This window comes from Rattus rattus, chromosome 8, assembly GCF_011064425.1.
Source record: "Rattus rattus isolate New Zealand chromosome 8, Rrattus_CSIRO_v1, whole genome shotgun sequence".
NCBI classification, from domain to species: domain Eukaryota; kingdom Metazoa; phylum Chordata; class Mammalia; order Rodentia; family Muridae; genus Rattus; species Rattus rattus.
Genome location: NC_046161.1, coordinates 103,064,278 through 103,084,419, shown reverse-complemented (window position 1 = coordinate 103,084,419; position 20,142 = coordinate 103,064,278). Strand labels below are relative to the sequence as shown.

Genomic DNA, 20,142 nt, shown 5'->3' with positions numbered 1-20,142 from the left:
TTGCTGTTGTTTGTTTTGCCAAATACGTCTCCTGGTCTCCCTGAGCCTAACTTGACTTGGGTTGAGGTAAAATAGAGACTAAATATCCACAGGGTTGTTGGAAGAGCTGAGATCTGCATTCAGAACCTCGGCCTGCCACACCGGAAATGTGCTCTCTTTTTTACCCACCACATCTCCTCCTCTCTCACCTCCCACCTTTCACGCCGTAAGCCACAGCCCTCAGCCCCATGTCCCCGTGAGCCTCTTCTTCCTCCAGCGTCCTTTCCCAAACCGCAAAGCCACACAGTCGCTAAGCACTCAACCCCATCACAGTGAGCAAGCCAGTATCTCGAAGGGTACAGCTATAGACATGGTCCATTGAAAGATCGTCCTATGACGAGTTTGAATCCAGCATAAGCTAGCATTGGTCACAAGCGGTGGCACCACTGTGCTCTGCAAGCAGGGTTGATATCTCTTTAAAAATATGAAACCAGGAAAGGAAAAACAAACTTACAAAGTCTATAGGGAAGTAGATGGAACAGAAAAAGTTTACATTAGGTAAGGCAGCCCAGGCTCGGGAAGGCTGCACATTCTCTCTCATACATGGACTTAGCTTCCAGTTGTTATATGTATGTAGGTATCTACGTGGGAGGATGTGGAGGTGGACGTATGGTGACCGGAAAGGGCCCATGAGATGTGAGAGAGGAGATTGTAAGTGAGGGAGGTGGGGTAAGAGAAGACAGGTGTTTTATAACTAGAAGGGGGTCTAAAGGGAGGAGGGGTGCAGTGGGGGTGGGGTGAGAGACAGACACAGGGCATCAGTTAAAGCTTATCTTGTGAGAAAAGGCCATGGAGGCACTTGCTGCTTTGTATACTCATTAAATAAATGAAGAAGCACAGCTATCCCTGGTTGTGTGTGCTCAGAGAAGGGGGCGGTAGATCCGTTCCATCCCCTTGTGTCTGTGCACCTGTAAAAAATTCTTGTTTGGTGGCCAGACTGAATGGAAGAAAACAAAATCGATGCTTTGGCAAATGACTTGTTACTGGAGGTGGTTGAAGTGGTGTAATCGGGAAGCAGCTGCTGCCTATGAGTGGACGTTTTCTTGCTGATGACTGTGAGAGGCAGGAGACAAACCAGGGTTGCACAGAGATTGCTGCCCCTCAGGCCTGTCTACCAGCTTCCACTGTTCACAGTTGCCCTTTGCCTGGAGTATCTTCCTGAAGGAGGCGGGGTTTATCTGCTGCTTCTTAAATTGTGATGTGGTCACACTCTTATCCAGCTTCAGCTGGTTTGGGTCACAAGGAGCACATTGTCCTTGGTGCCGGGTCCCTGCCTTGAATTCCTATTGGGTGTGTTTTTTTACTAGGCTATTTTCAGAGACTCTGTGGGTACATTCTTTTTCTTCCTGCAGGGGAAACAATGAGACAATGAGACCCCCGTCTGAGCCCAGGTTTTTGTATGACTTCATTTCAGGTCAGCCCTTTGTGAACCCGGATGGAACTCCTGCGATATACAACCCTCCTGGAAGTCAGCAGACGCTGCGTGGCACTGTCAGTGGGCAGCCTCAACAACCCCCACCACAGCAAACGTCTCCTCAGCCTCAGCAGCAGGTCCAGGCATCACAGCCCCAGATGGCAGGGCCACTGGTCACTCAGGTGAGGAGCCGGCCTAGAGACGAGGGCCACGTAGGCTTCAGGTCAGCAATCCATCTAGGAGGAAAGGTGTGGAGTGTCATTTCCTATCAAGCTTTTAGGTAAAATCTTCCAGAGCATAATCATCGGTGGACAAAACATCCTCTTATAACCAAGTGTCTTGTCACCCAAGCAAGTGTCTTTGGGTGAGAATGGGTTCTAGGGAAAATGGATGTACAGTTTCTTAGGTCTAAGTTCTGTTGGTGGAGAAGCCACAGATGCAACTTACAATCCCTTCCAAGACTATGGGTTAATTCACCCCTTCCCACCACAGATCAAATGCCCAGGTCTGCATGACCTGTGCTGACCTCTTCCTCAGTGAGAAGAGCAGAAATCGGCCAAGTTCCGACTGACCGGGATACTGATCTCACTGGGCTTCTGTGAACGGCACAGAGATGCCCTTCTTCCCTAGGGAAGCACAATGAAACCTGATGTGTTCCAAGCAGGCTTCCCGGGTGAACCTCCTTTTTATGTGCTTTTGCTTCTGAGTTCTTGAGCAACATATGTCTGTAAGCCCAGCACATCCAACCAACTCGAGTGCCCCACAACTAAAGGCAATGCTTTCTGGAGCCTGCTCAAGAGCAAGGCCGTCTGTCTCTGACTTAACACGCACAGCTTCCCTCTCTGTCTCGAAAGATCTGAGGGGGCGTCTTAAGGACAGCAATGCTCTTCCCGTTGAATGGAATTTCAGCCCCCACACTCTCCTGTTACCTGATCAGTATTTTCTTCCCTCCAGTCTGTCCAGGGCCTGCAGCCATCTTCCCAGTCTGTGCAATATCCAGCGGTCTCTTTCCCTCCCCAGCATCTCCTGCCTGTGTCGCCAACGCAGCACTTCCCCCTGGTACAGTATCATAAGCATAGCGCGCGCGCGCACACACACACACACACACACATACACACACACACAAGCATACACACACACAAGCATACACATACACATACACACACAAGCATGCACACACACACAAGCATACATATACACATACACACACAAGCATACACACACACACAAGCATGCGCACACACAAGCATACAAATACACATACACACACAAGCATACACACACACAACACACACACAACACACACACATACACCACACACATACACACACACACACAACCACCCACACACACACACACAAGCATACACACACACACACACACACACACACACACACACACACACACACACAAGCATACACACACACAAGCATACACATACACATACACACACACAAGCATACACATATACACACACAAGCACACATGCAAGCACATATGCTGACACCTATACACTCACACTTGTGCATGCATGCACATGCACACAGAAGAGCATGTTCTCACACATGCACACACTCACGCATGCACACATGTACATACAGAAGCACACAGAGCATTCTCACAGGTTCTACCATTTTTCTGTTCAGCTATAGATGACGCTGAGTGCATGGCCTGAGCTGACTGTGATGTCATTGTATACATGTAAACGTCTCATGCCTGACTGGTAGAATCCATCCCTCCGAACAGCTTGCTTTCTTTTGCCTGTCTTCCCTAAGTTAAATGCTTCTGCGTTCCGATATCCTTTTTAAAGTTTACTAGCTAACTGGCTGGGGAAATGTCAATAAAACACTTGCTAAGTCCGAGAGACTGAGTTCAGATTCCCAGTACCCATATAAAGAGCTGGCCACGTGGTGAATATCTGTAGACTCAGTGCTCTGGAGACAGAAGTAGGAGAGCCATGAGGGCTTCCTAGCCAGTCAGTGTAGCCAAACTGGTAAGTTCCAGGTTCAGTGAGAGACCCTGTTTCAAATCATAAACTGGAGAGATATTGGAGGAACACACCCAGTTTTGGCATCTGATTCCTTATTCATAGGCATACGTATGTATCCATGCACACATAGTGCACACATGGGCACAAACACAACAACTCTCTCTCTCTCTCTCTCTCTCTCTCTCTCTCTCTCACACACACACACACACACACACAACACACACACACACAGAGTTTACCAGCCATGCACAACCCATTGCCTTAGACTTTGATGTCACGAGCAAACAGGTTATATGATCTTGCCGTGAGACTATCAGGATTATCTAAAACTCAGAGTCAGGTTGCAAACCCTCACTACCCTAAGCTCTTGACATCGGGTGTCTCCTAAGAACACAGCCTCTTGGTTCCTTTACCTGTGTCCCTAACTACAGTGAGTCGTTGTGGAAACTGCACACAGTCCATAAGTATCAGGTTATGCCCGGTGAATCAATGTGTTTCTGTAAAATGGGTGTGCGGGTTCCATTCCACAAGAAGGGTCATCGTCTCTGGAGTAGGCAGAGATGGCTCCTGAAAGACCCCCTGACAGCCACACCTTTCCCTTGCTGCTGTGCCTCCTTTCTAGAGCCCATCCCCCTCAACGATAAAAGAATAATTTCCTTCCACTGAAAGAAAAAGATTTGGGCCAAATTGCCCCCCACCTCTGGGCTCTTCGACTGAGCAAAGCTTGATTTCTTGCATGGCTTTTCTTGCTATGTCTGGCTGAAGAATTTTTTTTATGTTTTATTTCAAGGTATGCTTCGCTTCCTCCTCCGCTCTCTCCTTTCCAGTGTGAGTGTGTGTCGACCTCAGTTTGCCTTCCTCGTGACCGAGTTCGCTTATTTCCCTGCGCCACAGAGAGAAGAGATGGCTGCGCAGTTCAGTCAGCTGAGCATGAGCAGGCAGTCCTCGGGAGACACTCCTGAACCTCCCTCTGGTCCAGTCTACCCAGCCTCCCTCATGCAAGCAGCTCAGCCACCAAGCTACGTCATCACTTCTGCAGGCCAGCAGCTCTCCACAGGGGGTTTCTCGGACTCTGGCCCGCCCATCTCCCAGCAGGTCCTGCAGGCCCCGCCCTCTCCCCAGGGATTTGTACAGCAGCCTCCACCTGCGCAGGTAGGTGCGGTCTTTCCTTCCCTCTGTCACCGTCACCACAGATGGCTTGTGGCTGTTTGATTTCTGCCCCTGTCTTATCCTCTTAGTCACATCCGCACTCAGTCCCCATCACCGGTATGCCTTGTCCACTTCACCAGATCCCGGGGACCAGAAAGTCTGTCAAATCAAATGAACCTCACAGGTGGGACCCCGGAGAGGACCCATCTTCCTGGCAGCTGGTAGAGCCCCTGGAAACGACTGACTCTGGGTTAGGGAGATGGCCCAGTTGGAATAGTACTTTATGTGCAAGGGTGAAGACTGACTTCAATCCCCAGAACCCACGTTAAAAAGATGGGTGTGGTGGGAGTATGCTTGCAATCCCAGCACCGAATAGGCAGAAACAAGTGTATCCCTGGGGCCTACTGGCAAGTGCCGGTAGCCGAAATAGCCAGTTCCAGCATCCAGCCTCAAAAACACAAAGTAAGTTGGATGGCTCCTGAGAAAATGACATTTGACGTTGGCTGCTTCTTCTACATGTGTGCAGGCACACACAGATACACACACACACACACACACACACACACACACACACACACACACACACACACTGGTGATGCTGTTCATACGGCAGAAGCCAGGTAGGGAATGTCCTAAGCCTGGAAACTTTGACCCCCTCCCTTGTTGCTCAAGAAATTTGTTTTCCCTTCTTATCAATTCACAGCCGCCTTCTGGAGCTGCTCTCCAGACAGGCAATGTCTCTATGAATACAAAGAACAGAGCAAAGCCAATATCCACTGTCCTTCCCTCTTCCCCAGGAGAGCCAGAGCCCACGGCCGATCTCACAGGTAGCCATTAATCATATTTAATTGACTGGAGCATGTAAGACACCACAGGTCACTGATTTTTACTGTCTTCTCTAAGACTGATCGTGTGTTCCTGTTCGGCACCAAACATCTCTGGGGCTCTCCTGGGTATCCCTTGCAGAATATTGGAAGTGATTACTGTCAAGATGGAAGATGCGTGCCAGCATTTTCTGCTCCATTTTCAAGGAGCACACAGTCCCAAGCAGCTTCCAACCTAATTATGAAGCGTAGCCTGTGAGGTGCTGTTTAAAGTGCACGTCACCGAGGTGTCATTAGTTCCACTGCCTTCACATCGTGAATAAATTATTTGCTCTTCAAGACACACAAAACTCCACCAGGAAATGATTTTTTCCCCTTAGTTGTTCATTTTGAATGATTAAATTAATGGAGGACCCCAAGTCACCATCTCAGTAATATTTCCTCCCTGGTGGGACTTAAAGCGGTGTTTAAGATAATTTTAAGTAATTGCAGAAATGGTTCCACTACTATATTATTTTACTACAAATCAAATATTTCACGCTTGATTATTGGGAACAAAGAGATCCATTGATACAGGGGTAGGTCACAACTCGTAGTGACTTCTGAGGTAAAAACCACTTTAAAGTTTAGCTAGGCAGCCAGGCAACGCTGGAGAGAGTTCCGCTGAGCCAATCTGGAGGTGTCTGTGGAAATGTGTTCCCTTTCTGCAGAGGAGCGTTTCCTCTGGCGTATGTGTGCCATTCATACGAGTGAGGCTAAGAGCAACCTGAGAGAGAGAGACATAGGAGAAAATATTGTTGACTTCTGGTCACTTCTCCCTGTGACTCATTTCTTCCTCTATTAAAGCAACCACCTTTGCACACTCTGCGTCTTAATCCGGCCATTTAACGTAGACATCCTATCCTCTTGCACACCATCTTTGTTCCTTTCTTCCTCTACCTCCCTCCCATCAGTTTGTCACGTTGGTCCTTCCAAATATGACCATGGGCTCAGCTCACTTTCCTTCCCCTAGGACAGAGGGGAAAGGAAGGAAGGGATGAGGAAGATTGGGATGGGCCAAGCACCCATTAGCTTCTGAGTGTCTGGCGTCACCTTTCCTAAGGAATAAGCAATGACACACTGTGGAGAAGGGCCGTGTAAAGGTGTCTAAACCTTTGCTGGTCACGGAAAGAAATACAATCCATACAGAAGAACAAGACTAAACAAACAGAAACAAGTAGCTCCTAAAAATCTAAATATATCCAGTTCGACCTTTTTCCAAATTACGAAGGCTCGTTGGGAATTTTCCAAGTATTGGATCTCCATTCTTTCCCTTTGAACTGTTTTTCTTTCTTTCTTTCTTTCTTTCTTTCTTTCTTTCTTTCTTTCTTTCTTTCTTTTTTGTTTCATATTCAATGCTAGAAGACTACAGAATAGATAGCCTGGGCTGCTGAGACCAAGGCAGACGACCTCGGTTTGATCCTTAGGCCCATATGCTGGAAGGAAAGAACAGACCCTCACAAATTTTCTTCTGACCTCCATCCCCATTCCACAGCATGCAGACACCCACGTCTATCTCCACCTTTCCATAAACATGCATTTATGCACACACTGAAATAGTATTCTTAGGAAATGGAAATTGTGTTCATAAGCTTGTATTGAAACGACACATACTCTTTTTTCTAAAGATACAAAAATGGACTAACCGATGTGCACAAAGAAGGCTGATAAGTTCGATAGCAATTGTTCTTGTCCTAAATATTGGGGAGGGGCATCTATGTAATATGTAATAGTGACTTTTAACTGTATCGCAATTTTCCAGAATAGATCCAAATCCATTTGCTCATGAATTCTTCACATTTTTGAATTGCTTTATAAAAAAGAGACAGCAGGCTAGGGAGATGGCATAGCTTATCGCATGCTTGGCATGGCGGCATGAAGATCTGGGCTGGGACTGCCAGACCCTGTAGAAGCTGGGTGCGACAGTGCACATCTGTAACACCAGAACTGGGAATGGTCCAGGTCAGAATCAAGCAGATCCCTAGACTTAACTGACCGCCCAGTTTAAACAAGCTGTTGACCTGCAGGTTTAGTGCGAAGATGGAGGGACTAGAGAAATGTCTCATAGGTTCGAACTCCCACTGCCCTTACAGACGACCTGGGCTTCAAGTACCAGCACTTACATAGGGGTTTACCGCTATTCATAATCCCAGCTCTGAGGGATGTGATTTCCTCTTCTGCTCTGCACAGACACCAGGCACAAATATGGTGTATGTGCACACAGGCAGGCAAAACATTCATACACGAAAAATAAAACAAATAATTCTAAAAACCAAGAGGAGTTGATGAAGAAGACACCCAACATCATACTCTGAATACACATACACACACACACACACAAACACAAGCACACACACACACAAGCATACAAGCACACATACACACAACGAGAGAGAGACAGAGAGAAAGGTTAAATGACCATATACAATGTGTAATCAGTAAATGACTAATTGCTAAGCAATGAGGCAGAATAGTTCTAGGCCCTCCCAGCCCCTTCCCCTTGGTCATCTACCATACTAGAGAGAATGAAGTTCTTGTTGATTCCATGGCATTGCAAAACCACAGCCATACAATGTTCTCTTTGCTTCCACTTTCCTCCTGAGGGACGGGAACATCACACACTCTGGTAGCAAGATGGAACACTAATACCTTACTGACATAAGCGAATCACAAAAATAGGCATAAAAATCAGAGATACAAAATAATTGGTTCAAAATCTTCTTCTACATACCTAACTTGTAAACTCTTGGGTACAGCGGAGGGCCACTATTCTCCCTCTAAAGAAGATGAGAAGAGACAAGAGATGAGCGGTGTTAGCTGAAATCAGTAAGAGCATTACCCAGCATTACATAGCATTGTGAGGTAGGCAAAGATGTCTTCTAAGGAAGCATTCTAGGGTGTTTTCACTGGCTGTCAGTCATCAAACAGTAAACAGAAGGTTGGCTGGATTAGGGATACAGACCTGTAACCCCAGCATTTGAGGAAAATCGTGAATTCAAGGCCTTCCTGGGCTGCAGAATGAGTCAAAGGCTGGTCAGCTAAATCAAAGGATCCCCAAGAACGTCAGTCAGTAAAATGTTTACGGTACGAACATGAATACCTGTGTTTGATCCCCCACATCCACATTTAAAGGCCATGCAGAGTGGCTCATGCCGGGCATTGGAGAGAAGTAGATGCCCTGGGGTTCCTCTTGCCAGCTGACCTCACTGATTAGCAATTTTCACATTAGTGAGAATCTTGTTTCAAACAACCTGAGTAGTGCCTGAGGAATGACACCTAAGGTTGACCTCTGGCCTCTACACTCAGGGTCACACACATGAACGTATACACACACACACACACACACACACACACACACACACACATACACACACACACTGCCTAGGGATACAGCGAGGTGATTGATAAGGGGCTTACTGGGCATGCATAAATGCCTAAATTCAATTCCCACTACTAAAAGTAAGTTTGCAGAAGATGCATACGCACTATCTTACCATAGGTTCCACTTGTATTGCATATACCGCAAATTTTGATACAGGCTATGTATAAATCACTCTTTGAAGCCTTGGCTGGACATCAAGTAGCCTTTTGCTGTTCATGACACAGTCACCAAGTGGGCGGGACTCCTCCCAAGTTCATTTCTGTTCCGTATGGAACCAGCTGGAGCACCTGAACCAGGTTGTCCTTAACATCTGAAGACTGAGGGTTGTCAGTCAGTCAGTCAGTCAGCAGCAGGGAGCCTCTGGCCTCTTAGCCCAGCAGGGTAGATAGGTGCCCCCCCCCAAACTAAGTCCTCTTCCCCTGTAGTGGGATTGCAAATCTCTTTAAAGTTCTGGTTTGGGGATGGCTTCCAAAGCACGGACAGGAGAGATCTCCCATCAGGGGAGAGAGAAAGAGCATGCACACTGAAACATGTGTGAGAGAGGATGGTCAGGGCTCATTTTCAAAATCTGCCATGGTTAAATGACACTATATCGAAACAGTGGGTTTTATGTGGAAAAAAAAATATGTTTCTTGTGCACAGCTCTCATCTCCGTTTCTCGCTCCTCCTGTCCCACAGATGTCCGTATATTACTACCCATCTGGTCAGTACCCTACCTCAACCACACAGCAGTACCGACCCCTGGCCTCAGTCCAGTACAGCGCTCAGCGGAGTCAGCAAATACCACAGACCGCGCAGCAAGCAGGTACGGGAAAATCTGTTTCCTTTCTGTCCTCCGGCTTGGTTATTTTTGATGGTGAGTTTCATAGATGTACTCATTGGATGAATACCCAAAAGAGCCAATTTAAAGTCACATGTTTTCCCTCCCCAGGGAAACTAACAAAGCAATTGATTCACTCTGTGGGAAACTAAAAGGCACTAGGAGACAAGAGCGCACTAGCCCGCGCATGCTCAGTTGTTCCCCAAAGCTATTTTTATATCCTCGGAGTTTATTTTAAAGCGGAGACACAAGCGCATCCCTATCTTGCGAGCCCATGTGTTTTTTTGTTTCCTTTTCAATTTGAAGAGAGTACTTTCCCTAGTTCTGAAGGAGCCAAATTAGCTTGTGTTGATACTGTCCTAAAATTCAGCGCCGCCTTTAGAAGAAGGCTCCTGTGTATGCAGCATACGTGATGGAACTCTGACTCCATGGTTCACTGTCACGATGGCCTCATGCCTGCCACCCACCCAGAGCCCCGGCAGCCACTGTGCAGTGGGAAGGGGGGCCGATGCACTGTAAGAGAGTGAGTAGCAGGTCTCACAGTGAACCGGTCTCTTTCCCTACTGTGTCAAACTCCTAAGGAATGCCGTTATCCCGAGAGCAGCAGGCACCCAGCAGGGCTGAGGGAAGCGCCTGGTCGCTAGGCAGAATTCCCTGTCAATCCTGCTGAACAAACCGCAGGGAGAAACTGCTAATTGCCACGCGGAAGACTGCCTCTGTAAGTAGGTCACACTAAGGAGCTCCTGCTGCCGGCTCTCCATGAATTCCTGCTCTGAGGTCTCGTGTCTGTGGTGGATACATCCGTACAGGAATGCTTAATATGTGCAGATAAGATATGTGCCGTTTTTAGAAGCTAGGACAAGAACCAAACAAACTTACAATCCTTGCTAAGGCACAAAACACCGCCGCTAGAACTCTATGGTTGATGACACTGATGCTAACAGATCCAGACTGGAGACAGAGTTCAGTTCTTCTGCACCTTGGTTGGCTATGTGTTCTTCATTTCATTTACGACCCATTTAAAGACTTCTGAGAGAAATCAGAGGAACCTAAAGTAGCCAGTTTTTATCTCGTCAAAATGCTGTATTTCTCCGGGACCTTTGAGAGACCGTTGTACCTTTATAGAAGTAAGAACAAAAGGGCTTGACGCTATTTTTAAGGAGAAACCTTCGATCTTGCATTGTGCAATTGGCAGGAAATCTCGAGCCTGTTCGTAGGGACTGTGCAGTTCCTTCTGCTCAGTCCTGCAGGACAGTTCATTTGCATGTGGTCGGCCCCATCTTTGCCCATGTTTACTTAAAAATTATGCCCTAGGGATTGTGAGAAAGTTGAGTTGGTAAAATACTTGCCAGGTGAACATGAGGACCCGAATGGGATCATCGGAACCTGGGTCTAACATAAAGAAGGTGTGTGATGACTTGGGTTTGTAATCCCAGCCCTGGAGAGGCAGGGACAGTCAGCTTAGCTCACTCAGCAAACACCAAGCCACTGAGAGAGCCTGTCCCCAAAGCCACGGTGCATGGCACCTGAGGAATAAAACAGTTGTCCTCTAGCCTCCACACATGTGTGGCTACCCACACATACACCACACTGGCACTCATAAAAACACACATTCACACCCAAAGTTACTGTTTAATGAGAAGGTTGCCTTTGAGTCAGGAATGCATTGGGAAGAAACACGATGCAGGGATTCGGGTCATTAATTCTACTGATCTCACGTGCGTCTAATGTAGTGTCTGGGTGCGACTTTCAGAAACCTAGAGAGATATCCCATGCTAGGGTGTTATGGTAGAGAGGGGTGTAGCTACAACAGTGGAGGAAACTGCTAGGGGAAGAATCTGTGACCCCCCAGAGCCCCAGAATTAGGATTATAACAATCTCTGGTAACACTTTGGTCATGCCTCCTCGCCACTGTCTTCCCTTACGACTGGCAGCATATGAGAGAGTAGCTGTAATGTTTTCATTCTTTTATGAGGAATATTGAGATCGTTGAGAGACACAGAAATCCCTCCTGCAACCCTGGAACGTAAATATGGATAATCGCGACCACATAACTTTGTACCTGGTGTCACATAGGACCATGATGTGCAGTCCCCTAGGAGAGATGGCAGCCCATGGTCTTTCTTTTATATAAAGAGTACATCTGTGGAAGGCTTGTGTTCAGAGTGGAGAAATGGGCAGGTTCCGCTTGTCCAAGTCGTGGGTGGCAGTCACTGTGGTCTGAGAGTAAGAGACAGGGAAAGGGAAGTGATTCAAGAATGACGTGGTCCCCAGACTTGCCACCAACGGGACACAGATGCAGATCGAGATCTTTGCCCTCCTGGGTTTGATTACGCCTGACACCTGGCCTACAATCCCAGCAGAGCTTGCCTGTGGAAGTGACTTTCCTGTGGATTGGGGAAGGCAGATGCTATCCCCGAGTCACAGAGAATCCTGGGCTGATAAAATCCAACCGTGTTAAAGCAAGCATGTTCCCCGTTCTGTAGGTAGGAAAACCTTTGCTGAAGCCAGCAGAGCTCGACTATGCCACAGTTGGGTGATTCATGGGAATGGTTCTATCGGATGCTCATAGTCTGTTTAGATGGTTGTGACAGCTGTATTTTCTGGAGGAGCTGTGCAATGAGACCCCCACCTGCATCCACCCCCCACTCCACCCTCATCACCTTTAAGAATAAACTCTGGGCTAGCTCTTACTCAAAGCCACTCTACAGACACACTCTGTCTACTCTTCCTGCTTTCTTCTGGGCTATCACATACTGGAGCATTCGTCCATTAAAGTCAGTGAGATTTAGCCCCACTCTGCTCTGGTAACTCCCTACCACTTGTATTTAATTGTAATCCAAACCATCTCTCTCTTCTATGTTCTTGGCAGAGTCGGTCCCCTGTCGGGTTATGATGTCTTTCCTTTAAACTCCAGGCAGTGACTTATTTTATCATTTCCCATTCACATGTGTGTGTATTTCCCTATGCATGCGTGTGTGCATACACATATGCACATGTGCGGGCAAACAGCGTGCAGGTGCATGTGGCAAGCAGTGACTCAAGGTTAATGTTGGGAATCCTTCTCTACTCTCCCTCTGTATTCACAGAAAAGGCTAGTCTAACTAGCTGGCACACTATGGAGTTTACTTTCCAGTGCTGGAATTGCAGGCACTGCCCCCTTGCCCACCTGGCCTTTACTGGGGACCTGGGGATCAGAACTCTGGTCCTAATGCTTGCCCAGCAGGTGTTTCCCCCACTAAGTTATCTTCCCAGCACAGACAGTGAATTTTTATAAAAAGGACCAGGGTTCTTACAGTTGACTGAATGAGACACCGAGCTCATGGATATTAGTCACACCAGGGGCAAAAATCTTTCTCTGGGTGACTTCCTTCTCTTCGCCCCATTGGTGGGCAATAGTGAAATCAAAAATCTCTGCCCGGCGATAATGACACATGAAGACTAGGGATAGTAAGCAGTTTTGGAGAGGCCAAAGGGGATAGCTGCAAAATGATGGTTGGATCTCACAGTTATTTATGTTGGAAATTATAAACCTTTAAGATAAAATATCTCCTATGGGAGACGTTCTGTGCACATCTGTAAATGTGTCTTTGAGAGAAATCGGAGTTTAGCGTTTGAGCAACACTGACCTTGTAAAAAGGGATTGGGACGTGTGCCATCCCCTCCCCCCTTTTTGTTGTTGTTTATTTAATTCTTTGCTTGGCACTTTTTGCTTGTCTGGGGAGGTGTTGTTTGTTTGGGTGTTTGTTTTGAGGAGAGTGTGTGAGCTTAGAGTTGTATTTCCTTCAAATGTCGACAGACTTCTGCTTTGAAAGGCTTTTGCCTATAAGGTCGAAATAATTTCCTGGTGATTTTATGAGAATTTCCAGAGCATTTAAATTATTTCCTTTAAGTTTTTGTGTGTGTGTGTGTGTGTGTGTGTGTGTGTGTTGCACGCGTGCGTGCGCCTGCGTGTATGTATGTGCACTTTATGCAGAAGCAGGGATCATAAGAGGATGTTGGGTCCCCTGAAGCTGGAGTGGTTGTGAGTCTCCTGATGTGAGTGCCACAGACTACCCCAGGTCCTCTGCAAGATTAGCAATGCTCGGAACCACTAGTCCAGCTCCCGAGTTCTTTCTGGTGAGAAGGCCGCTCCGGGTGGTCTTTTACACACCTGAGTTTGAGTCTAAGAAGTTTGTGATTCTCAAGGAATCGCCCAATTTTTGAAAGCTGTGAAATTTAGGAACATAGAGTTGACATTGCTATTTGGATTTCTTTGTTGTTAATTGTCATTTTTTATTAGCAGTTTGCAGCAGCAGGGGTTGAATCCTGGGTCATGAGGGTGCTGGGTAAGCTCTCCAGCACTGAGCCACACCCCTCCCCCTTTCCTGTCCCACAGTTCCATCTCTGGCATTGCCTCCTCCCAACTCCTCTCTGGTCCTTCAGATACTCTTTCTATATTCACCAAATTTACCCAACCTGTCATTGTTTCGTCAACTTTTCTCTATTTTACCATTTCAATTTCCGTGTTCTTTGCTCCAATATTGTTTTCTGTGTTCTTGAGATAGGGAGGCTCATTTTCTTGGCCACGTCTCTTCCTTTTTACCACAAACAACACGAAGAGCTGTGTTGCTCTCTCAGGGAGGTGCCACCTCTGTGCCCACGCTTTCATACGCCGAGTTTTCATTTCCAGGGTTTGGGTTGGTTTGGTCTTTTTTGCATGGGGTTGGGATCAAACCCAGGACCTTGCAAATGCCACTCTAGCAGCAAGCTCCACCTCCAGCCTCATAAGCATCTTCAAAGTTTCTTTAGTATTGACTCTTTGACCCACGCATTTGCTGTTCCATGCACAAGGGTTTGGAGAGTTCCTCCTTGTCTTTCTGTTACTGGTAGTGAATGGATGCCATTGCACTTTGGTCGAGATTCCGTGTGATTCTTGCGCTGCTAAAATGGTTGAGGTGATTTCAACTTGGCCAGCCACACCCTACCCTCGGGAATACTCAGTGAACTTTTGGGGAAACTTTCGGGATAGCCTACGTTTAGGTAGCATATTGTACAGTAGATCTCGCCTGTTTGCTGTGTTGTTGAGATCTCCTGCGTGTTGCTTGGCATTTTATTTGCTCGTGCTGACCATTCTTGAAAAGTGGAAATTCACATTGGCCATAAGCTCTCCTAAAGGTCTGACATACACCTCCAGGCAAGGGACCCCAATATCCCTAGCATCTCTGGAGCACAGGGGTGAAGCCTTCAAGGCACACTGAGCTTGCTGTCAATTGGCTTCTTTTCCAAGCAAATGTCCTTTACTTCCTTCAAAGAGAGTGTTAGAATAATCCACAGAGAGAGGCTGGAAAAGAAAGGCTCTGACCAGTGGGGGTTGGGAGAGCTGCTCTCTCTCTCTCTCTCTCTCTCTCTCTCTCTCTCTCTCTCTCTCTCTTTCCTTCCTCTCCTTTGTTTCTTTCTGTATCTCTCTGTTTTCCTCTCTGTCTCTGTGTGTCTCTTTCTCTGCCTATATGCCAGACTTTTAAAATATATTTTCATTTCTCCTTCGAAATTTTCATACACTTATTTATACATTGTATTTTGATCCTGTCCATTCACCGCTACCTTCTTCCCTCACACCAGTGCTCCTCTCAAGTTCTTGCCTTTGCTGTTGCTGTTACTAATGAAGCCCTGAGACCGATTAATACAATTAATCGGTCTATATACTAACAGATATGGGATCGACTACAACAAGGGAGGGGACAACCTACCTGCAGCCCCATCCCCAAAGGACAGAGACTCTGCCTCCCTCCTCTGTTAAGAGCCAGTAGCTCCTTCACTACGTGTGGATCCAACCACACTGCTGTGTGCAGTTCTACGCAGAGCCACCGCTGCTATGCTCTGACACATTCATCAGCCATTCTATGTCGAGAAACAGTTTCCCCCACCAACCCTTAGCTCTCACGTCCTTCCACGCCGCCCTACCTCAGTGTTCCCTGAGCCTCCCGTGGAAAGTCTGGATAGATGCGATGGGTCTATAGCCGAGCGCTCACGGTGACGTAGTCTCAATACTTGGAGCTGTTCTGAGTTGCTACAGTAACTACTGTCCACTGCAAAAGGAAGCTCGCCCGACAGAAGCCCAGAGGAACACAACTCCTCAGGTACAAACACAGATATTCAGAAGACAGTCAGACAGAGCGAACATTCAGCAAAACAACAAGCCTCTAGTCTCTCACAGGCTTGTACATACTGTCGGTTAACAGCAGGAATGTACTTCAGGGTTAGAAGGAAAAAGGAAACCTGGGTGTTTTGCATGTAGTGAGGTGACTGTAGAGCAGAGAGAGAGAGAGAGAGAGAGAGAGAGAGAGAGAGAGAGAGAGAGAGAGAGAGAGAGAAACCCTGGGAGGTTCCTGAATATAGTATAATGGCTGCACATGATTTCCCTTGGAGTTTGATGGCTCTGGAAATGGTTTTCCAGGTTTACTTTTTATTATTTTTAATTCTGCGTCTGTGTAGGGTATGCTGCATGTGAGTGCGGCTGCCTGCGGAAGCCAGAGAAGGAGGCTTCTGTGAGCTGCATGGTGTGACTGGCTGCTGGGAACCTAACCTATGCTATCCGTAAAGATTGTACGTGTTTTTGAACCCTGAGCTTCCTTAGTTCTTGCCCGGCTTGCTTTGGTTTTCACACAGGGCCTCCCAGATCTCACCCTCATCCATTAGCTCTTCTCTCTCTTCACACCTGACCTTCCGAGACGTCCCCTGAGCCTTGAATGGAAAGCATTGATAGACTATTATTGACTCGCCTCGGCTGATCCCAAACTCACTCCGCAACCAAGAATGATACGAATTTCTGATCTTGTCCGCATCTCCTAAATGCGGGCAGTGCAGGTGAAAATCATCACCCACGTTCTTACCTCTGTTTTATAAAGCTGTTCACCCTGTGCACCCTCCTCAGAGCCAAGCGTCTGCTGAATGACTTCTCTGGGAGCAAAAGCTGTACTGTAGATAGATATTTGTCTATGAAAATGCTTCCCATTTCAAATTACAGTTCAGATGGACTCTCCCCACTCAGGCTCTCATTCAGATAAACAACCATAACTACTGTCTGCAGGGGAATAAAAATCGACTGGCTGAAGAAATGGGACTGGCTCAGAGGTTAAGAACAGTTAGTGCTCTTGGAGAGGAAATGGGTTCCCCTATCAGTACCCAAATGGGGCAGTAAAACCAATGGCAGCGCCAGTACCAGGGATCTGATGCCCTCTCCTGGCTTTCCTAGGAACTGCATGCACCTAGTGCACACAAACATGCAAGCAACCATTCACATACACAAATACAAATAAATATTTTTGTAAGGATATCCACATAGGGAGGTCCTTGTTGGAAAGAAAAATTTTAGGGAGGATGTGTGAGGTGGATGGGAGATTAAAAACCCAGAACATATATGGAACTGTCAGATGATTTAAAGAGGGTGAAAAGACTGTATTGTACTGCAAAACTCAAGCAGATTTGTGAGAATTGCTTATGTTAATTGAATGCATTTCTGCTGTTTTTTAAAAAAAACTCTGTGTTGAGTAAATGATGCTCCAATGGCGTTAAAATATTCAGGTTGGAATCCCTTTCAAAGACGGTGGTCAAGGCCTTCTTTACTCCCCACCTGAGGATGAGTCTTACTTTGATAGTCTAGTCTGGCCTTAAACCCCCTTCTACCTCAGCCTTCCCAAATTTGACATAAATATTCCTCTGACTTTCTCAACCACACTGCCCCGACAGCCATCAGGACACAGGACAAGTGTGCACAGAAGCAGAGCATGAGCATGTGATGAGGCTCCGTGAGGACACTGAGCCTGGATCAGCCTTCTGCCAAGTGCAGCCAGAGGTGGTGGGAAGTCAGAGATGACAGGAAGAGTCCTGTCAGAGATGGTGGGAAATTCCCGAGACTTCAGTGCATTCAGACTGAGTTACAAGGGCAGCTTTCGAAACCTGTGCAGGCCTAGCATGTCTGACACAGTCTCTGAAGGCGTGAAGCCAACATCGCCAAATATAGACGTCATAAGAGGAGCAAACATCCGAGAATGGAAACACAATCCCCGAGGCTTTGGAGATGTGTCACACCTGAATTCCAGGCTTACGTCAATAAAACACTCATGGGGATATTTGAAGGAAGTGAGAACCAGGCCTGGGAATGTAGATTCTGTTCGTCTTGTTATGGTAACGATATGATATGAACAATATGATAATATTATGATAAAATGATAGTGGAATAACACAGAAAACTGAACGTGGCTCTCCGAGGTTTGGAAACACGCCAGTTTGGAAGATCATACTTCCAGCTCTCCGCTGACGAGCCATTGGTAAGCAATGATTTCTTCAGGGAAGAATCAGACGGTGGGGGTGAGTAGGTCAGTTGAAAATTCCAGCTGAGAGACAACTCATTTGATTAGGCCTGGCTGCACTCATGTGTATCTGTGTTCATTTTGCTGTGTACAGGGCGTGTGGATAAGACAACAGAGAGACAGTTGGAGAGGAGTGAGAGATTGGTTGATTGATCAATGATTGACTGATTGCTGGGAGGGAGGGAGGGAGGAAGTCTTCTCTTTAGCCTTTCTTCTTGGCATCTCATCTTCTCCCCTTGGAAGACACAACACCTGAGCTGAAATTTCAGCATGAGTCCCTAAAAGCTAATGGAAACCTCTCAGCCATTCAATCCAAATAGAAACAAGATCTCAGCAGTAACTGAACGGTGTCGAGCGGGAAAGAACGGCAGCTCAACAGATCAGCTCCCTTCAGCAGGCGAACTTCCACACTGTTAGAGTTCTGACCTTTGCCAGGGTGCAGTGTGTCTGGAGCCAGGGGCCCCCGGTGACTTGGGAAACAGTCGCTGTTGTTGAGTGTTGAGGTGACAGGATGTGACCCGGTCTTGACAACCCATCCTGTCGTGGCAGTGGCCCCTCATTCCTCCTCCAACCCCTCTGGTAAAGGCATCTAATTATGGGTTTCGCCTACATGTTTGAGAGTAGACCAAAACCACAGTCCCCTTCCCACTAGGCAAGTCCCCTTGCCTGCACGCAAGCTCTACAGATAAGGACCGGTTTAGTTTCATTGGTCTCTTCTCTCGGGTGTTCTATTCTATTGTAATGGCATGCTGTTCACATTAACCTCTCAGAGTAAGGATGTTACTACTCAGCTAATGTTCTGAAGCACATTGTGATGGGGCAAAGGCCACACCCTCACAGAATCCGTATCCTTATCTAAGCAGGGCTCACAGCAAATCCTGTATATTCGGTCTAATTCATCTATCATGTGGTGCCAACATCCCTTGGGAAAAGTTTTGCCTTTAAATAAGTCTCCTTCCTCATTCTGTTTATTTGTGGTGTTCCACACCTGAACGTTCCTCTCTTGGGATCAGGTGGAAATGGAGGGAGAGGAGGGGAAGCAGAAGAGTGGAGGAAGGGAGTGGGATTTGGTGTGATATTCGTTTATGGAATTAGGGTGGTGGCTTGGTTGGAAAACACTTAGCCTGCAAGTAGGATGACTTGGGTTTAATCTCCAGGACCTGCATTGAAAAGACCTGGCATAGGAGAGTCTCTGGGACTCACGTTCAGCCAGTCTAGATGAAGAGGTGAGGCCCAGTCTCAGTGAGAGACCCTGCAGCAAAGAATAAGGTGGAGAACAATGAAGAAAACACCCCAAGTCAAGTTTTGGCCTCCATGGGTGCATGTGAACACATACACACACACACACACACACACACACACACACACACACACACACACACACAGAGGAAAAAGACAAAGAAAATGACACACTGACTTACAGCCATTGGGATTTTGTTTTCCTATTTTAATTTTCCTTCCCTGGGATTTGATTGTTTTATAAAAAGGACTTAATTAATTATCTTACCTATTATTTCCACACATGTTGCATTTCAAAACCCCTCAGTTTTTATACACATATCATATATTTAGTTTAAGAAAACAGTATGCTCCCAATCACTCAGCATAGCAGCAGGAAGGCTGTCACTCCCGACAGCCCTGGAGAGGTGCTGCACAATTTTCGTGCCTAATCCATGCTATCAGAAGCAGAGATCGATGATGAAAGAGTAACAGGAGGGTTTAATGGTCCGTCTGCTTCCTGTTAACATCCGTGGGAGTCACGTGGATAAATCCTTGTGGAACACACTGTTCAGAAAATAATAGTTTGGAGAAGGTTTCTATGGAAATGTCCCCATGTTTCTTCCACTAATTGGCCTAATTATTACAGTCTTACATACGAAGGAATGGGGCTGAGAAGTATTACATTGGGATTCGGAGAAAGATTAACAGGTCTAGGAACTGATGGCAAGAAACACTATTTTTAGACATGAAGAATCCTACATGTTCCCACATGTAAATGTCTATGTTCCCTGTACCCCATAGGCATTTATAATGAAAAGGCTTCATTGGACATGTGAGTAGCTATGGATTTAAGGCTCTGCTTTTGTCTTATCTCTCAGTTGCTATGTCTTCCTTTGTTAGGCCCTGGGTGTGG

General features: G+C 46.7%; 1 protein-coding gene across 9 annotated transcripts in view; it reads left to right on the top strand.

Annotated features, from left to right (window-relative positions):
* The window catches only part of Arpp21 (cAMP regulated phosphoprotein 21), a 117,863-nt gene that overhangs the window by 55,733 nt on the left and 41,988 nt on the right, over positions 1-20,142 (top strand). For all 9 annotated transcript variants that reach the window (XM_032910865.1, XM_032910863.1, XM_032910864.1 and 6 more), the window contains 4 exons: positions 1,454-1,635; positions 2,408-2,512; positions 4,338-4,595; positions 9,516-9,642. In XM_032910865.1, the coding sequence (XP_032766756.1) occupies positions 1,454-1,635; positions 2,408-2,512; positions 4,338-4,595; positions 9,516-9,642 (672 nt within the window). The remainder of the gene's footprint in view (positions 1-1,453; positions 1,636-2,407; positions 2,513-4,337; positions 4,596-9,515; positions 9,643-20,142) is intronic.